The sequence below is a fragment of the Amblyomma maculatum genome, chromosome 1 (assembly GCF_055883805.1).
Source record: "Amblyomma maculatum isolate TAMU_Amacu chromosome 1, ASM5588380v1, whole genome shotgun sequence".
NCBI lineage: Eukaryota > Metazoa > Arthropoda > Arachnida > Ixodida > Ixodidae > Amblyomma > Amblyomma maculatum.
This window is the reverse complement of record NC_139344.1, coordinates 408,344,113-408,367,172: the sequence shown is the minus strand read 5'-3', so window position 1 is coordinate 408,367,172 and position 23,060 is coordinate 408,344,113. Positions and strand designations below refer to the sequence as shown.

At 45.7% G+C, this 23,060-nt stretch overlaps 2 protein-coding genes across 2 annotated transcripts; one reads left to right on the top strand and one right to left on the bottom strand.

Annotated features, from left to right (window-relative positions):
- Positions 1-4,387: 4,387 nt before the first annotated feature.
- LOC146208881 (transcription cofactor vestigial-like protein 4) lies at positions 4,388-11,025 on the bottom strand. Its single transcript, XM_084596356.1, has 3 exons — positions 10,281-11,025; positions 5,930-6,348; positions 4,388-4,839 (listed from the first exon to the last, which is right to left on the bottom strand). The coding sequence occupies exons 1-2, from the start codon at positions 10,301-10,303 to the stop codon at positions 5,946-5,948; spliced, it is 426 nt and encodes a 141-aa protein (XP_084452482.1). The 5' UTR covers positions 10,304-11,025; the 3' UTR covers positions 4,388-4,839; positions 5,930-5,945.
- Positions 11,026-11,592: 567 nt separating this feature from the next.
- Positions 11,593-21,016, top strand: LOC146208880 (peptidyl-tRNA hydrolase 2, mitochondrial-like). Its single transcript, XM_084596355.1, has 3 exons — positions 11,593-11,834; positions 12,495-12,671; positions 17,492-21,016. The coding sequence occupies exons 1-3, from the start codon at positions 11,664-11,666 to the stop codon at positions 17,684-17,686; spliced, it is 543 nt and encodes a 180-aa protein (XP_084452481.1). The 5' UTR covers positions 11,593-11,663; the 3' UTR covers positions 17,687-21,016.
- Positions 21,017-23,060: the final 2,044 nt, after the last annotated feature.

Here is a 23,060-nt window from a genome sequence, read left to right as displayed (position 1 = left end):
GGAGGGCTTCGGAGTAATTTCGACCACCCGGGGATCTTTAACATGCGCTGACATCACACAGCACACGGACGCCTCTTCGTTTCGCCTCCATCGAAACGCAGCCGCCGAGGTCGGGTTCGAGCCCGGGTACTCTGGCACAGTAGTCGGGCGTCTTACCACTGCACCACCCAAGCGGTGAAATGCTCTGATCGTATATACACGCTAGATGGCGAGGTGCATGCTAGGCAGCGGCGGTGCAACCCCGGTGGAAATTGGTGCCACGGCGAAATCGCTGCATCGCGGCCAATGTAGCTTTCGCTACAAAACGAGGTGTTGTAGTGGAGGGCTCCGGAATTATTTCAACCATCCGGGGATCTTTAACGTCCATTGATCACACAGCATGCGGACGAATTTGCGTTTCGCCTCTATCGAAAAGCGGTCGGGTTCGAACTCGGGTACTCTTGATCGACTGAGCCATGGCGGAGGGTCCATATGGGCAATGGCAAGGGTGATGACTGCCACCTCGGCCACTTCTGAGGTGACAGAGCTGCAAGGCTGTAGGGTATCGTGGCTGCCGCCGCCACTTCGCCCCAGCAGGGTGGGCTGCGGGTATTCCCCTGATGGGGCTGGGACAGGTAGGTCACCGCCGCTTGCGGTGGGGGCTAGCCTGCCACCGAAGTTAGGGCCGTCATTGCACCCGCCACCGCTTCGGTGGTGGACGACGGTTGTTGCGGCGCGCGTCGTTCTCTCCCTCTTTCTTTTCTTTCTTGTCCGCACGAGGCAGCGGAGGTGGCTCAGCTACAAAGCCAGTAGCAGGCCCGTGCATTTTCTTTTCCTTCTTCCTACAGCCACAACAACAACAACACAGCCCCAGCATACGCGTCTACCCATACGTACGGCATCAGCGCCTTTGCCCGGGCTCGGCAACGGATACAAACACTGGACGATTTCGTACCGGAACAGATTGCGCATGTATGTCCCGGAATATGATGGGGCTATACTTAGGACAGCTTTCTCTTGTTCTGCAGCAAATGCTACAGGCACCTAAGGCAGGGAGACAGGCATTTGTCCCCCGCCCGTGGAGGTGGGCTTACTTTAGCACTATAGTACGTATCACCTTTTGAGGCATCTAACGCGAGCATTCGACAATCCACTCCTCAAGGCATGACTGCAAAGCCCTGCCTCCTTACCTTCAGAGCCACGTAAAGTTGTCTGGGATTAGCCTAAAACGCAACTATGGCCAGGTTTTGTGGTTCTGCAGGGGAAATTAGGCAGGAATTTAGGAAAGGATGCGCTTTGCCACCCTGCAGTGTACTGTCCCATAAGGTGAAGTTTGTCGGGTAACGCGAGAGAGCACTACCCCGAAGGTCCCTCAATAACTACCCCCCCTCCCCCCCATGTCGTCCGCAGCGATGCTGCCGCGGGCTTCCCCCTTTCCTCCCGACTAACCTGGAGACCTCGTCTCCACGGTCCGAATCGAGGAGCGTGTCTTTCTCAACTCGCTCAGGGTCCGGCTGTTGAGCGCGCACGAGCGCGCTTCATGACTTCTGCGACTGACTACTACCGTCACCGAGAATCGCCCGATCGTCGTACGCACCACAGCAATGGGCCGTGAGCCCGAAGCCAGGTCTGGTGAGCAGAACATTCTTCTCCCCTCCTTGCGTGTGCTTCCCATTTTTGTTTTTTTTTATAGCGCAGCTCTTTGGTGCCCGTTCCTGGGTTTCGCGTCGTCGATCGCATCGGCCTTGTAACTTGTAACCATCTCCGCCCCCCTTTCATCCCCCTAGTTCGAGCCAGCGCTTCGGCAACCGGAGCCTCACAGGAAGAGGGGAGGGGGGTACACTCAGCGGCGAACGATGGGGTGGTGGTGGTACAAACTTTAGTCAGTGAAGGCCAAAAAAAAATTAAAAAAGTAAAATTATGTTGCTGCCGTTCCGTGGGTGGCCTTCCGGCTGCTGGTCGTGGCCTCCAGGTCACGCCTGGCGGCGACTTCCGCTGCCCAGGTCATAAGCCGCTGTTGAATATGCGGCTCCGAGCTGGCCAAAGCAGCCTCCCACAGCTGCGGGTTGTTTATTTGCCAGGAGACGGAGGGAAAGTGCGCCAGACAAGAGTAAAGAATGTGAGCATAGTCTGCTCGGGGAGAGCTGCAAAGCGTGCATTGGGGCGAGAAAGCACCGGGGTGAATAAGGGCAAGGCGTGCAGGGGAGAGGAAAGTGTGGGCCTGTAAATGGCGCCACGTATTCTGTTCGATTTTAGATAGGGACTTGTGAAGGGGAGGGAGGGATAATCGGGAGTTGCGGTAGTGGAGGGTGAGGAGGGAGTCACGCGTGTACATCCCGGGGTGGAGGGGGCCAGCTCGGTCGGTCATTTCGCGAACGATAGAATTTGCTGCCTCATTTCCAGGGTGCCCCGCGTGAGCCGGAACCCAAAAGAGTTGGATAGATCAGGAAGGGGGGGGGGGAGGAGTGCTTAAGGATATTGAGCGCAGAGGAAGAGATTCTACCCTTTGCAAAGTTGCGGACTGCGGACTTAGAGTCGCTAAATATGAAAAGGGCTGGTGTGCTGGCAATGGCGAGGGCGATGGCTGCTTCCTCTGCGGCAGTGGAAGTGAGAGCATGGATAGTGGTGACGGAGAGGGGGGCTCGTGTATTAGAGACAGTGGCCAGGGCATAGGCGGGATGCGAGAGGTAGGGTGCCGCATCAACGTACACGGCGTCAGACCGTGTACCGTACTGGCACCAGAGGGTGGAGGCGCGGGCAGATCGGCGAGCGGCATGATGCTCAGGGTGCATGTTCTTGGGAAGGGGCTTGACAGTGAGCATGGAGAAGAGGGAGCTGGGCAAGGGATGGGTGACACAGATAGGGGAGACAGGGGTCAAGCGAAGGGAAGAAGGGCTCTGCCAGGGATGGTGCAAGATAAACCATCAAGTTGTGCGATGGGGGCAGGAGAGCGCGCAGCAACCGGAGAACACGAGGAAAGGAAGGGAAGGGGGGATCGGCGGGAGCAGCGCTAGCAGCGACTGACTGATGCCGCTGCCGCCGCTAGCGAGTCAAGACAATATGTTACTGCGTAGATTGACTGATTTATAGGAAGAGAAAGGCGCGGTAACTGTCTCACTTGTTTTCTGTGGACACCTCAACCGCGCCGTAAGGGAATTGAGGAAGGTGGGAGTGAAGTTGAAAGAGAAACAGGAGCCACGTAGTGGAGGGTTTCGGATTAATTTCGACCACCTGGGGATCTTTAACGTGCGCTGACATCGCACAGCACACGGACGCCTCTTCGTTTCGCCTCCATCGAAACGCAGCCGCCGAGGTCGGGTTCGAGCCCGGGTATTCCGGCACAGTAGTCGGGCGTCGTACCACTGCACCACCCCGGCGGGGCACTGACTGCGTAGAACAGCGTCGCCGCCATGCAGAAAGAGGAGGAGGGGGTCCCCCCTCTTCCTGCGTGGCGGCGAGGATGCTCTCCGATTGCCGAAACGCCGGCTCGCTCTCAGCGGATCACGGCGAGTGCATCCCGTTTTCTCGCTAGCGGCGTCAGCTGCTATTTGTTCGTCGCGCAACGTTCATATGGGCCCACGCGCTGCTTCCCGCAACCTTCCGATCACTCGATTGCTCTCTTCGTCTCCGACCACGAAGCTTCTTTCATGACAGCCAAGAACTGTTAGTGGAGTGCTTCTTGATGGAATATGTGTGAACAATTAAAAAAAAAAATGTCTGTAATTGTACATGCGTGTCTTGCTCCAAATCTTTACCTCAATCTATCGAAAAGGTGAAACAGCTGATAAGCTGCGCTCAAATTTCGCATTAGCAAGTAACGTAATCATGGGCAATTTTTTTTTTATTTCACCCCCGTACGCGAGCGGGACGTTCGCTCGCTACGGCGGTTGTATTTGTGTGCTGTTGATTTGCTGTGTATAATTGCTCGGGCAAATTAAAGCTCGCTTCGAGTACGCAACTCGTGTTTGTCCCCTCTGGCCCGATCTCACTGCGGATTGGGGATCCCAGCTGTTTTCTAGGGCTGGCACGCCAGGGCTAGAATGTGACTGCAGTGTTTAGCGCCCCCCTCCCCACCCGTGCCACATTATTGCGAGAATAACCCATTAGTTGAATGAGGTAGCCCATTTTCTGTGCAACAGGGACAAAAGCCCTGCACTGTCCCTTTCCTTATAGCCTGCCCTATGCACCCATAGAATGTTATGGATGATTATATATTCTGTATGTTGTGGCTCTAGGAAATGGCAAATGGGCTGAGAAAGCCAACAGGTTCTCTTGGATCACAGTAGCTACACTCGTTGAAACGTAGCTTCCTATGGTTGAAACATTTGGGGGCACTTAGTTTGTGTATAGAAATGAAGTTCTCAGAAAAAAATGAACGCTCACACAAGAGGGGACAATTAAATAGTATTTTACAGTAGTCAGAGCATCCAGGGACATTAAGCAACTCATTCACTCATCTGTGCTTTTTATTAGGAACATTCGACAAATATGTCATTGCAAAGGATCAGTGCTACCTCTGAGTTCCAAGCAAGGCCATGTTTGGAGGCTGCACCTCCGGGTGGGATATGGGTGTTCTTTGAATGTTCACCAGTTCATAAGCCATATGCTCCACCAAGGCCTGAATGCACTGCCTTGCAAGGGCACCCCCAGAGTTCTGCACAGGTTGATGAATGCTACATGAGCTGTACATGGGCGCTGCCTTGAGAGTGGTAGGCACACCGGTAGATCACGTGACAGGTCCTGCCGACACTGGATGCTGCAATTGCCCTGTGGCATCCGCAGAAGACTGACGAGGTGCATTGCAGAAGATGATTTGTACAGAGGGCCCTTGTTCCACCCTTGAAGAGTCTATTTACAAACCTGCACAAGAAATAACATTGCCTTTCTTTCCTGTGTGCCCTCTCACTGTTCTTTCACAGCAGTTTTCACAAAATATGACACACTGAATGCTTCGTGGATTTTATCATTTATGTAAAGTCATATTTTTCTTTTTGTTGCTATTTCTATGGATGCAGCGCTAACAAATGCCATGCTCTCTCTGGCAACTAGATTAGCCTTCATCACTGCAAGCATCTGCCTCCTGCATGCCTTCACTTTCTCCATAATCTCACAGCGGAAATACACTGACAAGCAAAATGGAATTACTTATTCCGGAAATGACGTAACTGAGTCTGAAATTTATTTCTTTAAACCGCTCGATGGCAATAATATATTTAAAAACTTTTTCCTTTCAGCATGAGTACCTTGCACTACAACCAGTACAAAGACATGGGTGAAGCCCATCCAAAATGATTGCATTTAGACATTGACAGCTGTCATTTCTTTGTACTTATTATGGTAATGATACTGAACATTAAATTGATGCATTGTTCAATATGTTAGAGCTCAAATATTTTAACTTCAAAACACCATTAAAATATTTTGAAATCACTATGTCCTAGACATCTTTCAACCATCATTGTGTCTAGAGATCTTTCAACCATGCACACAGTAATGGTGGTTCAACTGGCACAGCCTAACTGTCAAATCTCAAAGATGGTACCATGCCACAGACTCCATTCTCAGCCCCAAAGCTTCATCAGAAAATATTCATTATTTCTGATTCCCACTGTTACTCAGGCCACAGCTGAACATGAGCTTAAGTCCAAGGCATCCCTCTGAAGGTGCACACATTAGCAGTGCTGTATTATTAGCATTATTAGTGTTGCTCCCCTTGCTCCTTACAAGAGCTAAGCTGCATGCTCTCACAATGACAGCCTGGTCCTGCAGGTTTGCTTTACAATTTTAGCAAAAAATGCACTCGGGAAGTTAAGGACAAGCCTGGTAAGTTACCAGAAAAACTTCCACTACATGTGCAAGCAAGGCCGGACAATGCCACGAGCGGTAGCATGCACAAAGCGTGCTAGAACCTGCATCCATATGGACAGAGGTCACAATGAGCATTACGCACCGGGGTGGCGGCGCGGTCAAGAGGAGGTGAGGCCGTCCTGCAGGCGCAGCCAGGTGTCCCCCAGCGCCCGGGCGAAGTGGTCATCCACGGTGAGCGCCGAGCTGGCTTCAGCCGGCCCAGAGAAGAGAGCTGCGTACTGCGAGCCCAGCGAGCGGCGGAAGTGGGCCTCGACCGCGGGGTCCGGCTGCTGCTGCTCGCTCGCCGGCCGCGACGGCAGCTTCACGCCGCCATGGGGTCGTGCGGCGGAGGCGCAGCGTCGGATCACCGAAGGCCGCGCGCGCCGCATGTCTAACGGCTGCGGCACCTCTTCCGTCGCCGGCGACCGCCGCGGCTGCTTTTCGCTGGGCGGCGTCGAAGATGCCGGAAGGGGCAGCTTGCGCTTCTCAGCGGACGCCGCCGCCGCTGCGGGCACACCACACCTGCGCGCGTGGGTGAATTTACAAGATGAGATATAAATTGAACCGCGCGCGCGGTCAAATTTCCACGACTCTCAAAACTCAACAGCGCAGCTGCAATCGCGTTTCATAGGGGACTGACAACGTGGGCATGTATTCTGGCCGATCTGACCTGAATTAATGTATGAGGCCACTTTTCAGAAAAAAAGTTTGGTATCAATTACAAAAAGGAAATTAGTGATCTATATTAAAGATTGCCTTTTTGTATTCTAGTCAAAGTGCTGAAACATATATATATTTTAAATTCTTATTGTCTAAAAATGTACCAATAATCCATCCCACGCCAGCACTCAAAACTAATATATACCTCACCACAAAGAAAATTTCTCTTGCACTTATGTACATAAAGCCATCAACTGTAGTTTTTTATTCAGAATGCTACCAAGAGCAACGATTTTCAGCAAGGAATGTTTTTAAAGCAAATGCAGCAATAACAAATCTTATCACACAATTTTATTTTCTGTAGTTGGTTGCACCCCAGTTCGATATACCAAGAATAATTGTGTTCAAAGTTTCGTTAAAAAGTCTATTCGAGGAATAAAGTTACGAATGTTCGCGCAAGATGAAACAGCAGAAAAGTAAGTTCCGAGAAAAGCAAAAAGAAAAACAATTTAGCTACATATTTCATACATAAATATCCAGGAAGGTTAAAATTCACCACAATTGTAGCTCAGGTCCTCCTTAGTTTTGTCTTTATTTCCTTTCGCTCGTGCGTCTGCCCGCTTTTCTTTTTTTCTTGCAGCATCAGTCGTGTGTCTATATGGCAGAACATGTAGATACACATATGCATGCCTATAGTATACATACATAACGCAGCTCTGCTAAGAAAAACAAACAAAAAAAAAAAAACTCATGTTTGTCACAGCACTCTCTGTCTCAAAAGGTTTGAAACTCGTGGTGAGAATATATTCTTTTGCACCATATGCCATGGTATTTCTCATGCATCCTCAGCGTTTCAGATCTCGATCTTGAAATAAAGAGCAACTCTGGTCATCCCATTCTGAAAGCAGTTTGATGAGAAGCAAGTGCCTCTATGCTCTGAAGTTTGAATAAAGGCTATAACTCCTTTCCTCCAGTGTACTATCACTTTTATTGTGTCACATCCTTTGGCTCAACAACAAAGGCAAGTGGATTTCGAAGTATGATTAAAGAAGTGTCGAACGCAGGCTTGTATATAAATAACAAAACCAAAATATGTGCCATGCCACTTTCTATTGCTACAGCTAAAATGGTACTGAACTGCAAGCAGGCATTCATTATGGAAATTCTTACTGTTAGCATCAGCCTAAATGCAATAAGAAAATTCAAATACAAGCAGTAAAACAAGATCCCAGCGGAGAGGCTGAATGCCATAAAAAAATTTAAACAATTTATTTGCCCCTCAAACTTCGAAAAGACTTCTCTTAGGTGTTAAGAACAGGGGCATCCTGCATTTCCACTCCAGTAGATAGCATTTTTGCATTTCCCAGGAGTATCTTCCAGACATTTTTTTCAGAAGCATCTGCTACTAGAAGAACTAGCCAGTGAAATCCTTTTAAAATCCATCTACCAACATTGTAGTCTGGACCTTGCTAATTATCATAGGGTTTTTAATAGCTATTTCTCTGGTTGAAAGATTATTCAAAAGCTGCACACTCTACACCCAGTCTGAAAATAGATGAGTTGACAGTGCAGCAATTGACTACCATTAACAGCCATCTTCATTCTTGACTACAACACTGTAGAGACTATAGTGCACCGACAGCAAATGTGCAAGTGGGAAGCACATTAAAGCAATGAGTTCATGTGAAAGAAGTCATTGCGAACATGTGACTGTATATCACTCAATGAAAATGTAACCCTAGGAGTCAGATGTCGCCAAACACCCATCATGACCGCTTTCTGAAACACTGCAAAAATGGTCAACAACATACATGCTTGCATACAGCAAACATATCAAGTCTGGCACTACACCTTTCATTCTGTAATAAGGAAAAAAAAAAAATGTAATAACTAGCAGCTAACATATATGCACAAAAACAAAAAAAAACCCTGCCTTTTTTATTCTTCAAAAAAGAAGACCAAGAAAACTGGAAAAGATTCCTTAGAATATAACACTGGTGGTAGGCAGTAATGTGTAGGCTGTCTTGCAAGGTATATATAACCATGCTCGTGGAGATTCCTTTGCATTGCAATATTAAAGGGACAAACAGAACTTTGTGTGACTGCTGGAGTACCTTGTTATAATCACAAATGAACCATCTTATCTAAACACACTTATACAAGCTCGAATGACCAAGAAATGAAATGTGGATGTTGCCATCAGCTGCTGATTTCGCAAGTAAAGTGCTTCCATAGACACTTACTTTTGGTTACGGACACCACAGGCTGTGCTGCACTGTGATTTATTTTAAGCCAGTGGTAACCCGTATTTTGTATTTTAGTGTTATGACATCACCAGATTGAACTGAGTGGAGGGAAGATTTTTTTGGCATTAAATGCACCTTTTGCTGACAGATAATGTCAACATATCCAGAAAGAGTCCAAGAATCAATTTTCAATTTGTAATGTTTCTTTGACAAGAAAGCTGACTTATAGCGATACCAATATGGCAAGGGGGAAACGGGTCATTAATGAATAAATTAGCTAGTACAAGATTAAAACATTTGAACATGCTACTTTACATTGGGGAGGAAGTTTTGGAAGGGATATGGCAGCAAGAGAAAATAGTTCTTTTTTTTTACTGATAGGGGTGAATACATGAATGGGGAATGCCACAAGGCATTAAAGTCTGCACTTAGTAATGAAATCCCCAATTCCCCTACTGCAATACATGAAGTACCCAAAATGGAAAGCTTACACAAGGGTTGGAGTTTGTCATGCCTGCTGTCTATATGCGTGAAGAACATTACACTTTGAGGTATATGGCATTTATTTTCCCGAAGCCCCACATAACCTTATGACCATATACATCAACTCGTGACTGGCCACTCATGACTGATTTAGGACTCAAAATTATGAAAAAAAATTTAAACCGCCAGAGATGAACAGTGAAATCATATAAATCTCACTCTCACAATAACATTAAAGAGACATGAACAATGACAACTTATAAGGTCAAGGAATGCCAATTAAAAAAAGCTGCTATCATTTGGCACCTATGCTGATACAGTCCGTATATTAAAAAATGAGTGGATTAATTAATTTGAGCTTCAGATGTTTCAGTTTTCTGTAAGAATACAATACGTGCTATCCATGTTTTGGACTTGATGCTACCAGCAGGCAGAGAAAGCTGGTCACTACAAAACCAGGGTGCAATACTCTTCAGAGATTATAAATACATGAATAACTGCACATTCCACTTATCCGCAGAGGCGCGTGACATCGCTCCGAATTGCTTCGTTATACCCTCAAAGGTCAGGCTACGGTTGAGATTGCAAACTGTGCATATTCCTGTTTTAGCTGGTGTCACAGACATTCGGCGCCCCAGCTCATACTATGTGCGACTTGTAGTTTCGTGGCTGTTCACTATATGCAGCTAAATATGGAGAACGAAGGAATAATAAAAAAAGCTTGCAACAGGAACAATTCGAGTTGGTTAGTAGGATTGGTCGACGGAATATGTGCGAAAGCAACGAGAGACAACAGTGGGCATATGCAGACAACTGATTCATTTTTGTGGGGGCAGGCGCCGACCGAGAGAAGGGGTGCCACACTGTTTCCGCAGCTGTGCTAGGCACCCACCGCTACCTGTCAGCGTGGAAAGCGGGTGCAGAAGCCCTGCGTACGGCCTTCGGTCAAGCTGTCAGCTGACGGGCTACGCGCGCTGTCCGCGCGGGCCGATGCGCGTAACTTTCCGAAAGGAAGGGCACGTCGCGGTCGGCACAACATGCACCGCAATGACAGCGTTCACTCACGTCTCGTCCGCGCTGCGCAGCATCGATGATCTCCCGACCCGGCGACGATGAGCACCGCTTGGCTGCCGCCGTGCCGCCGTTCAGACAAAAACAGCAACGCGCATTCCGACTGCACAAGCACGCATGGTATGCCGCGAGTCACGTGGCAGGCGCTGCGTGCGCCCATTGGCAGAGCCGGCACAGGAATGCGCATTCCGCCGACGCCGCCGCCGCCGCGTTCTAGCGAGCCAGTTCGACGGCCCAGGAAGCGTGCCGCCCGTTAGGTGAAATATGGAGCAAAACACGCTAGACGCCTCTTCCTTTTCTGAATGGGCGTGCAACCTGCACAGGGGCTACTCGCTCGCATGACGAATGGAAATTCGAGCCTTTGACAAGTTTGTGGCTAAACTGGGTGTCTCCGAACCATCTGCTTCATTCGGGGATTTCGCTGATGAGAGTCGAGACCACTGCGTGAGACCAAGACAGACTGATATGACGATATAAGGAGTCGTCCATGTTAAGCTCGATTGTGCCAGCTAGGAATAAAGTTTGGAAAACCGCAAACAGCTGAAGTATTTTCCAAAACGAAGGACAAGACCTCAGTTACACGTACGTCGCAGCTGTGCGAAGAGGTCATAATTGACTGCAGAGTAACCACCAAGCACAATGCATGTGCACTGGAATATGCATACGTCCCTGACACAAGACAACCGAAGACCCCATGACAACCATAGCCTTCTTGGCTAGACTGTATTCGTATATCTTTCTCGATTGCGCAAAGCAGCGCTCATCAACGCGGAATATATCGCTCATTGTGCGAGAGAGATATTAAAAAAGCATAACAATTAATGGCAGCATCGCGCTAGAGTCCCTAGAAGTATTCCTAATTGCGCGTCGCTGATAATAGTGAAAGTTATGAAATGAAAACCGCTTCAAGCCCCAATCAAATGAATACTTTCCCGTCACAAGGTAAAAATGTAGGCGTAACTGCCGTCATAAAGTAGTAAACGTAGCTTTGTGGATGGAATTTGGTCCATAGGTCATTGTACATATCTTTACGTCATTACTGGTCTTACAAGGTGTTACAGTACTGTATTAATTAAATACATAACCTCCTTGCATGACGTATCAGCGCCCATGTCAGCGCAGTTTAGGAACCACAACCTGAACTTCTGGGTTTTGTTTCTTCATATTTTCTTTTTATACGACACATTACATTCTTGAGTTCTTTTATTTTTCTAAAGTATTGCACCTGTGGATTATTTACATGAATTGACCTTGTTATTTATTTACTGACGCAGCCGGTATCAGTGAGCACGCTGGCAACCCTGAAAGAGCCAGCATGGCGGCGCCCACGTTTGTATTAAAGACGGCGGCATTAGCATTGCATAGCATTTGACCGTCATGCAAGCCCTTGGTGCTTCCTTAATGGCTAACAGCATGCCACTTCTTCTTGGCCTGGGTTCAGGCCTGGGCTTGGGTTGGCTGCTGGGTGCAAGGTTTGGACTGAGCGGTAGTCTGTCGAAGCTTCTGGGCAGCGCGGGCGGCATGGTGATACGAGATGTCGGCGGCGAGGTTGGTTTGCGCGCGCTTTTGTAAAGTAAATTCGTCAGAAACAGTGCCAAAATAGGGAGTGATGTGCGTCTATACAGTGTCGTACGGAAAATTACGCGGATAACTTTTCAGCTGACTACAGAAAGAGGCACACATTGAAACCTTACTACACAAAGGGATCTGTCAAGGAAATTGATGTGAAGTGAAATAGGCGCGTTTTTAGTAAATAAAAGGGGGTACTGCGCACAAGGAGGCAAGGACGAAAGGGGAGCACAAGAAGCGCAGTCTCGCGATTTGTGTTCTCTTTTCGTCCTTATCTCTTTGTGCGCAGTGGCCCCTATTATTTACTATGATTGGCCGACTTGCCCAACAATCCATTCTCTTAAAGCATGTTTTTGTGTTTAATAGCTGTGTTGGAGCTGCACCGAGGACTATAAGACTGGTTAATTTCTATCGTTCGATGGTCATTAACTTGTACCAAATCTTGGCATAAGTTCTGATACTTTAGCAAGGCATAGTTGGCTCCTGCAGATGTATGTTTGTGTGTTGAGAGCACGTTACGGGGACTTATTGTAAGCAGAAAAAGTGCTAGCTCCTAACCAGTGCAGTTCTGACAGTGTGCAGCAGAGCTGCCGGGAAGACACCATGCTCAGTCTGGTGGGTGTTTGCGTGCGTGTGCAGGGTGGCATGGACGAGGGGGGAGAGTACAAATTGGTGCTGGTGGTTCGTGGTGATGTGAAGATGGAGAAGGGAAAGGCAGCTGCCCAGTGCGCACATGCGGCAGTGCTTGCCTACAAGCAAGCCCAGAGGGAAACACCCAAGGCCCTGCGGCTTTGGGAACGCCAGGGGCAGCGCAAGGTAAGTGCAGAGTCCGCTGCTCACTGAGTGGTCATTGTTTTTGCCTTGCCATCAAGCATTGATCCCTGCCTTACAATGAGTGCTGTGACTGGCGCAGTTTTCTGATAGCTCCCATATACAGTAGAATGGCAAGGCAAGAACGTGACAGTTACACAAAGCACTGACTTACTGACCTCCAAGGGACCTCTTTTGTGCACTGAGATGCTGTTGGCTGGAGTCACTACACATACTGAACCTGAATGCCAATACTGCTGCAGCAGCTTGCAAAGGGGAAGGTAGAAGCCACAAATGGTGGCAGTCGGGTCTTGGTATAGATCCATTTTGTCGACTAGACAAAGGGCTTGGTTATGAATATTGTGAACCATAGACGGCACTCAATTAATGAATGCTTAATATCCTAACACACTGTTGCTTTTATTGCGAAAGCAATACTAAGCCAAGTTTCGGCCCATCGCGTAGTCTGGGGCCGCAGTCACGAATGACCTTGAACAGAAAGAAGAAGCAGAACGCTCGGTCACCCGCAGCTAATGCTTTCGCTCCATATTCGGTTCAGCAGCGTGGAACCCTTCTCATTTTTTCCCCTCCAAAGTGATAAAAACCATCACACTGCCTGAGTGATTTCTGTTATCTCTTTGCAGACACTTTCATGCAGAACTTAGCAGATGGAATTGGCTAAACCACGGTACCAAGCTGCTGATTTTTCTTGGTTACTGGTTTTCTGAAGTACATGATTGAAAGAAACTACGTACCCGAAAGGCTGACCTGGAAATTTAGCGACTTTTCAAACTCCAGAAATTTGCAGAATGTGAAGCAATTTGTCAATGCATATATTCCTTTTATTTAGGAGTAATACTTCAACCTGAACTTCTAAAAAAAAAAAAGAAAAAAAAGTCTAGCTTTATTGGAGGCTTTCAAACTCAAGACAAGACAGTGGTAAAATGCATCATGGTCAGATGCAATGTCAAAGAAACTAGAATAAAGCATCTAATACTTTTTCTCTAATACAACTCAAGACAAGACAGTGGTAAAATGCATCATGGTCAGATGCAACGTCAAAGAAACTAGAATAAAGCATCTAATACTTTTTCTCAAATACCCTGCAGAAGTCGGTTAATGCTGAATTTATATACTGCAAAGCATATCCATAGGTTTCAAACATTCAAAGGTACTTTGATTGCCAGAGGTGTAAAAATGGTAGGCAGATGTGATGTGGTGACTAGACTTGTGCGAAATGTGGCACTAATGGTCACACATTGGGAAACAGCTGCATCAACAAAGTTTCTTGCGCCAATTGTAAGGGCTCTTGTCCTTGCACTCATGGTGCAACATTGAAAGTGGGGAAAGTAATTGATGAATTAAAATTGACAGAATGTATCACATGTTGAGAACCTCTGAGAAAGTAATGAATTTTCTTCATATGTTACTTGTATTGGTGTAGCTTGCCTGGGTCGAGCTGGGAAGTTCCTTTTTAGCATTTCGTGCAGCTTCAAGACATTAAGCCACACAGACCAACTGATGACGGGATGCCAGTGCGAACTGGCTGACCTCACTTGGCCGTGCCCCCTTATCGGCTGTTCTTTCTTCCTTGCTCCCACCCTCTTTCTCTAGAGAATCCTGCCCCTTCCATTGCAATGGAAGAGGCAGGTAATTAGTTCAAAACTGGTCTGGGTGGGTAGTGCCCATATGCCTGAAGCCATGGTGCTTTCAGAGCATCACAGGCTTCAGACCAGCACATCAATTCCAGTTTAAGGAAATAATATCCCTAGTTGTGGAAACGAAAGAGTTCCTGGGGTATGCACAACAGTGCTTTTGTAATGAGAATCAGTCTTTTTGTTAACCAGAAAAAGTTGGAGGCAGTAAAAAAGAAACTGCAATTGAAATGCCTTGCCAAAAAATGATTACAGCTAGTCACATGCATAAATATTCATTGATACTCATTCATTGTATGTGTAGTTCTGATGTTTTATCACACATAGGCTGTGTCGGTAGAATTGTCATGGTGCCAATTGTAATTGCAATAAACTCCGCTATTGAAAACTAAGAATCCAGGATACTCCACGGGAGATGTCAAATTATACAGCAGTGTATAGAATATAATGGGATGTTTTTTTCTGAGCTTTCAAAGGTAGCTGATGCAATGTTCCCCACCAGGCTTGAGAGCTGCAGGGAGAGGCTGACATTTGCTGACATTTGGGCAAAGTGTGTCTTACACAAGCACATTGAAAGTGGCTGTGAATGTGGACGAAAGGCAAATTTTTCATTGCGAGAGAAGAATAAACTTCATTGTTGCTCCATGGGAGCAGTCCTTGGCTTTGAGGTAGCACCTGTGGACCTGATTGTACAGTGTGCCTATGAATAAAGCCTGTGGTTCCTGCACCTCTGAGAAGGATAACCAATGAACATTTCTATATGAGGAGAGTGATATCATGCTTGAGGAAAAGAAAGAATTCCTAGGGTGACTTCATATGTACTACAGTGCTTTTGGAATGAAAGTTGGTCTGTTTTTGTTTACTGGGACATGTTGGAGCCAACAGAAAAGAAGCTGAAATTGTCAAAAAAATGATTACAGCGTGCCACTTTTATAGATATTCATTGATGCCCATTCATTATGTTTTATAAGTCATACGCTACCACAGTAGAGTTGCCATGTTACCATGCATAATTTCGTTAAGACTGTTAGATTTCTGTGGTGAAAAATTTTAAACTTGCAAATTGAATAGGAGAGAGAACGGCATTGAAAGCGTTTAGTGGAACAAGGAAAGTAAGCAAGGGCAAAGGGGTTCATGACAGGACAGCTGGAAACATGAGTAATGGCAGCATAATGGTGACGGCAGTTCTGCTGCATCAGAGGCTGTGTGCATTAAATTGTGGCTAACTCGCGAGTAATTTTAAGAGCTAGATTCCACTAGGTATGCTTCTTGAAGCAGTCACTGCAAGAATGTAGCTGGAGATGCCCCTTAGCTGGTGTCTCTTTACTTACCGCCAAGCATTCATCTGAGTCTTGATAGATAAATTTTAAAAATCCTTTTCAATATTATGTGCTGGGGCATCCACTATGTGAGAAAAAAAAGTGCTATTTTTGGCCTGATGTTGGTGACCTTTCATGGAGCAAACAGGAATTTATTTTTTTATCTCTCAAGTTGTCTCCTGTGTGCATGCGTGGTGCTATTGATGTCCCCTGTAGTAATGACTAGTTCTTTGGCATCCTGTGGACTAATAAATGAGGTCCAGAAGTCTAGGGCACTAAAACAACTTAAAAAGAGGAGCCATTTGATACCCCAAGAACCGAAATTAAGCCCTTGAAATTCTTTGCTAGGCAATTTAAGTAACATTTAATAGTTCACACCTTGAATAATGCATTTAGATAGGGAGCAGGCTCCTTACTTAGCATTAGGAATCAAGAATTCACTAATGTCACCTTTCATATTGCTACTTCTGAAAGCAGTGCAGAATTGGTTGTAAAAGTATGGAATGTTAGGCTAACCATAAAATATGCAGTCATTTTAAATAATTTCAGCATCATTCCTCTGTACTCTTGTCCTTTGGTGTGAGAACTGCTGAAAAAGAGAACTCAATTGTCACATTAGTCAGAAACCACCAGCTTCGACTCCAGTGACTAAGCTTTAAAACTTACTGCTTCTTATGTACCCCATAACCATGGCCGCTTGTCCTTTGCATGTCATACAGGGCTAGTGGCAAGCCAACATGAAACAGAAGGCCTTATGGGAAATGAGCTTATCACTTGATGTACCCATATTCTTTGAAGCCACATGGCACATGTCTGATAACCAAAGCAGTTGCAGGGCTTAATTTTTTTTTTTTTTTTTTTTTTTTTTAATTTCAACCACGGGCTGATCCCAGCCTCTATGATTTATGCTCTAGGTTTTGAAAGTTTGGCATGGGCGTGGCTCACATCTTTACCTGGGAAGCTTCCTTCACCCATGTGCTGTCGAAATCAGTGCCTCCTCTTTTTGCTCTCGAGTTTGCTGGATTGGTGCTTGTCAGCAGTTGCAAACACTCATGATACTTTTTTTCATTGTCCTCACTGTTTTATTCCCGGGTAGAGGTGATTTTTCTTTTTTTTTTCCCCTAGAAATATGTCAGGAGATCTCGCCTTCAAACTTCAAGGCAACATTCTTTCATTTCACTATTCCTGGCCTTACTTGACTCCTCTCTTCTCCCCTACTTTCTTTCTTTGGGCTTCGTCAATAATGATGGCGCTGCCTAGATGAAGACAAGTCCGCTTGTCGAAACATTAGCTAGCCGATTGAGAATCTCCTTTATCCTTTGTTCGGTTTCCTTCGACTATAATGCATCAGTTTTCTACACCTTGTTCTGCTCTGGATACTTAGTGCCAAGAATGATCACGAGCATCTCATTTTCTTTGCATTGTTTTCCATACTATGAACAAAGTGCACGTCATCAGGCATGGCTGCAGAATCAGCTCGTCTTTCAAATGTCCCAAGTCAGGAAGGGGTGTCATTGCTGGCCTGTGAGCACCTGAGCGATGACACCGATAAACACAGTGATGTGAGATGCCGCCGACTTGTCTGAAAGAGTGCAGCCACAATATTGTGTTTCAATTGTTGCAGTGATTATCCACAACACAGCTGGCCATTGGTTGTGCAGTTAATCAAGGACATCAAATTAGGTCGAAAAGTGCCGAACGAGGGAAGTATTAATTCCAAAACAGTACAAGTTTGGGCTTTAGGTTGTGTGCTAGTCCTCCCGTGATTAGTATAGCCCTTAGAGCAGCCCTCGTTTGCTATCCGCATCCTTTACCAGTAGCATTCACTTAAGGGACTTTTTGGGAACTGCAGGTGGTGTTGCGGGCGTCTACAGAGGACGAGATGCTTTCCCTGGCGGGTGTGGCGCGTTCCCACGGCCTTATCACCAGCTTGGTGCGGGATGCTGGCCGTACTCAGCTGGCACCTGGCACGCGCACCGTTCTGGGCGTCGGGCCGGCACCTGAACAGCTCGTAGACGCCGTCACGGGGCACCTCAAGCTCTACTAGGGCTCGGGGGAGGAGGGGCTGTCTGCTTGTTTGTCCAAAGAGGAGCTTCCACAGGACTGCTCGAGGAGCAGCAGGAACGAAATGGCGGCAGCTTAGTTTAACTCGGCACTTCACTATCTGCACCATGTTCATTGCTCAAGGCACCTAAGAGGAGACCAGAGAGGAACAGGACGTAGATGGAGTGCAGATTGTGTTTTTTAGAAAGTCATGTTCTTGATACAGGGTAAGCCTTCTTCACAGTGCTCACCGTACGTGTATAGCTTATATGACAGCCGTGATGCATGGAACCCTCAAAAGTTTACTGCTCCTTCATACAATGCTGGCTGCTAGTGCAAAGTTTCCTGGGTGAAGCATCTGCATCATCAAAAAGCAGCCATGCAACCTTGTGCAGTCACCAGAAGGGGGATGCATAATGCAGGACAGGCATTCTCAGAATTTGCACGGGTCTTTGAAAGTCCTTGAATTTCCTTCATTTTCAAATTATTTCAAAGGCTCTTGAAACTTTTAAATTTTAGGTGCACTCCTTAACCCTTTCGCTGTCGGGCGTTTCTGGCCTTGACACACCCCTAGTGTCGGCTTGGTTTCAGGGAACGAGCATATCAGGGAACGAGTATGGCGATTTATTTTTGATTATGATTGCTATACAAATAACATAGTCAATGGAATATGCACATTTCAGCGTTCTGCAGGTGTTGTTAATTAACATGATCATCATTATCTGCCTGATTATAAATGAGGTAAATAAGGGTAATATAGGAAAAAAAAAAACTGCTTGATACTTCTTGAGAGACTGAGTCTGAGCTCGACTCGTATTTATAATCAAGAGCCATCACTCCAGTCCGCAGTCGAAGGTCCCGCGTGGTCAGCCATCCGAAAGTAACTGCGTGCACGGAGGGCGCACTATCGATGGCCTGCACAACGGAGATAAATGGCATGTTGAGAAATCAAGATGACAGAGGGAGATGGAAAAAGGCTAAAACAACCTCCTTTCACTGCTGCTAGCCGCAAGCAAGGACGCCGCAAGAGAGAGCGAAAGCAGCGATCGAGTCATGTGTCGACCTATTGGAGAGACAATGGCGCAAGCCCCTGAACGAGACTCATTGTAGCAGACACGCCAACAGATTAAAAATAAAAACCTGTGAACCTGCGGCAGATGGCAAAACAACCCTTGAACCCGTAACTGCACGCACGTACCCCATGATCGCTTAGCGCGATAGAGTAGCGCACGCCCTCCGCAAAGAAGGTGGCTGGGGTGGGCGCATTCACTCCATACTCTTCAGTACACACGTACGAACACAACGCAGGGCGAAAATACGAACTTGTAGAAAGATTTGACAGATGGCGCATGCTGTCCAAATGCGCTAGCATCGCGCCCAGGCGCGAAGTTTTGAATGCATGATAGAGAACGTACTAGTATGTCAGTGACACTGTGCAGGGGAAGCGCAAAAACGTACAGGTACGCTCGTGACAGCGAAAGGGTTAAATTCTTTGAAAAATTAGGATTTCCCTGCCTTATCTCCAAAAAGCAGGGCTGTATTGCAACGCTGCGACAGCACGACACCCATAAGGATCTTCTTGTCTCTCTTCAAAGTGTGCTGGTTGGTCCCCCTTTTCTTTCTTGTTTTTTTTTTTTTAAATTTTCCTTACTGCAGTCCTCATATGCAAATAACCTGTTGTAAATAAATCACTTCAGAGTGGAAACCCCTCAAGAGTACATCATTTTCTTGAGAATCTTTCGGGAGGCTTGTCATCCCTGTCTTCCTATCTTGCACTGTTCTCTCTGAGGGACACACACTCCTATTTTCAACACCAGTTACTCTGGCCGTCGTCATTATCTTCATACGTCATCAAATGCAAGCTATGTCATGGCATCGTTTTTATGCTTTATAGTGCATGGTGTAGGTTATAACATCATGCCAGGTGAAAAATGGGGTTCCAGCCTGCCTGGCTCAAACTTCGGGTTATAGTGGATTGGTGAGGGCGGCATTGAGTGATCTACATAGAACAAAATGTACGTGTGCCAGAAGATGACTGATGCAGAGGCAGTAGGTGAAACTCCATAGGCAAGCCACCTCAAAAGCTCGTAGCTTTTCTCATGGTCAGTAGCATTTGAAAGCATCTATGGTATTGAAAATTTTTTGCGTAGTGGCAAAGAATCGTACATGGTGCCTGCATACGGTCAGGAATATGCAGCAGAAAATCGGCAGGCACATCTGGAACAAAATAGACTTGAATTTCTTTCATAATCAGCTGCCTGCCTTTTTGAGAATACTGAGCTTCAGGATGACATCACTGTCCTTGTCAGGGCCAACATTTTCTGCCAAAAGATCAAAGAGAAGAAAGCAGAAGTGGTGATCATGAAAAGTCAGAGTTAGCAGAAGCCAAAGGATTCCAAATGTGTGTGATCAAAAAAAAAAAAAAAAAAGAAAAACTTATTGCTTTCGTTGAATATTGCCGCGTTGTATCCTTGAAATCCTGGAAGTCTCCTTGACTTGGTGGCCCTATATTCTGTACAAACCTTGGGCATTTTACACAAGGTGTCACCCTACAGGAGTGCAGTCACATGACTGTGACCATCCCATGCACGTAACCCATGGCTTGTTCCTTGTTCTAGTTTTCCCAGTGAAAACAGAGCAAAAGTCACCGAAAACACTGCGTTTGTGTCCACAAAATCAGCACTAGCTGATTTTCCACATTACGAGTTGCATAATTATCATTCTTTTTTTTTTTGCAACTTTGATACAACCATACAGTCAAGCTACATTTAATAAAGAGTGTTGCTATCCATAGTGAACTAAGTTTTTAAATTAAAGATTGCTAGTCTGTAAATATTGTAGATACAGTAAAACCTCATTACAAGAGACACTCAAGGGATCTGAAAAACATGTCTCTTGTAACCAAAAATTCTAAAAGCACTGTGTTGATCAGTTTACTGCACATCAGCATATAAATGCATTCACACGTATTAACAGGAAATTGTTCAGGAAAGCTTAAAGAAGTTATTTATGCTAGTATGTATTTTTGTGAGTGCAGTGTATTCCTTCCCAAATTCTGGAGGTAAAGCACTTCACTTTGCAAGCCTTCCTATTGCTTTAATACCTTTGAGGCGCTCTTACATGCTCGTCACCCTCAGACGACTCACAAAGAGAAAGACATCAGGAGTCTATGCTTTCATCTTGTGATTAAATTTTAGCAGTGAGGAGTTAAAAATGCTGAATGTCATTCATGCATTTTGATTTGCTTCGTAGGTAACAGTAATGCAATGCCGTTTTGACTTTCCAATCTTGGGGAAGCACTCCTCAGTTCCTGACATACACAACAAAAAAGACACTGATATGGAACAGAATTTAGCTAAGGGAATCTGAAGTGCATCATGTACGAGTTGGTATGTTCCAGATGCATTGCATGAGCACACCTGAGCTGTGTCTCTTCTAAATAGTGAAGAATTTACTCCACAAGCCTGAAAAAGGTTGCCCTTAGTAACTGAGTGTCTCTTGTAACCATGTCTCTTGTATGCAGTGTTAACATGGCAGACATAGGAAAACCAGCCAAACCATTTTCAAATGTCTCTTGTAACAGTGTCTCTTGTAACAAGATTTAACAGCTCCTTGAGGAAAGGACACCTGACATCTAATTTGAGGTGTTTCATTGAAAATATATCAACATCAAATACACTGAATATTAACTGGAAACAAATCACTTCATATGAATATTGCTGGGTGCACAGCAGTCGTGTTGCGGCACCTTTCCTTTGTAGCATCCTTTACTAACTACACTTATAATGCACAATTTGCTAAGACTACAATTACCTGCATGATCTGTAGAAGTGGTGTTGTAGTAAAACTAATGACAAAAATTGTGCATTCTGATTGCAGTGTTGATGTATATCTTGAAACCTTGTGGATGTTCCTCAATATTTACTTTTTTTTTACCTTAGTAACAGCCCTTTGGGTGTTTTTTCTAGGCCCGGGTCACGTTTCAGCATTGGAAGAGTTGGAGCAATTCTCCGAATTTGCATTTTCCAAATTCGCACAGTAATAGTGGACGAGCCTCCATTTCTGCATCTGTTTTTTTTTTTGTTTTTGTGAGCACATCCAATTGCTCTGTGTGGACCGTCGTCTATGTATCCTCAAAGGAATATTGGGTACCTGACGCGAGTAGACAGTGGTCACACTGTCATTTGTGGACAGCGCTCATGGACATTGCCTTCTGCATTTGTAACTGTTCCTTGTTCACAAAAGAGTGAAAAAGACTGACGTAAAGAAAGGAATGCTCAAAATGGGTGCTAAAGCTTTGGCTTAACTGCGTTACTGTACGCATGTGCAACTGAGCCTAAGGAGTGAAATAAATATGATGCTGTCAAAGTGCTAAATCGGTATACTGATCCTGCAGTGTTCTTCAATGACATAAGCCCTTTGGGCTCAATGGCCCTTCTCTCACCAATTTTGGCTGTGCTAGGAGCCAGGTACAATGCACATAACGTGCTGGGAGGCCTTCAACCACTAGAAGCTCCTGCCGAGGTTCTATAGAGCACTGCTCGTGCGTAATCATCCACCCCCTTGATCAGAATTTCACGTTTGAGAGATGCGACACAAACTATGCAGCAACACTGTGGTTTTTGTTTATGTGAAAGCATTCAGATATCTGCCTGCAGAACTCCTTTGCAAGCATAGATGCTATGATATGTGTAAACTGTTCTAGAGGAAAGTTTTGTGTAGCGTGAGTGAAAGTTTGGTTGTGGTTTTTCTTAGACAATGTACTATGGTGCAGTGGACCATAATGGATTATGTGTATCGACTCAGTTTCTAGATTGGTTGGGTGCTTTATGTACTTCATGTGTAATGTGTCCTAAACATATAACCTACAATGTCATAAATGCTGAACATGGCAGTTCAACTTCCTGGACTTGGCTTCAGCGTGGTGCTCGGTTTTTAAGATCTCTATTTAGAAGTTTCATATATTCCATAGCATCAGCCTGTATAGTGGTGAAAAAAATTTATATTGGCAGGTCAGCAATATATTTGACCTGGGCAAGTAGAATGCATTCATAGCACTGGAAAATTCAGCACCAAACAAACAAGAAACAAAGTGGCAGGTAGTATTCTATGTTTTTCCCAAAAGCTATACTTTGAATTTATAGCGTTGTATGGAACAAAGAAGAACAAGATTAAAAGTAGTGAAAAGTGGAGTAAAAAATAAATGAAGCAGCCACCTAACTTATTAGGCAAGGTAAAACTCTGATGATGTGCAAACTTAAAGGGATACCAGTAGTACTTTGAGTTGCAGCAATGCATTCAGCACACATAGTGATTGGTACTTTGTAGGACACTTCCTTCATGCATCATGTGACCACAAAGGTGTGCACCTATTACCA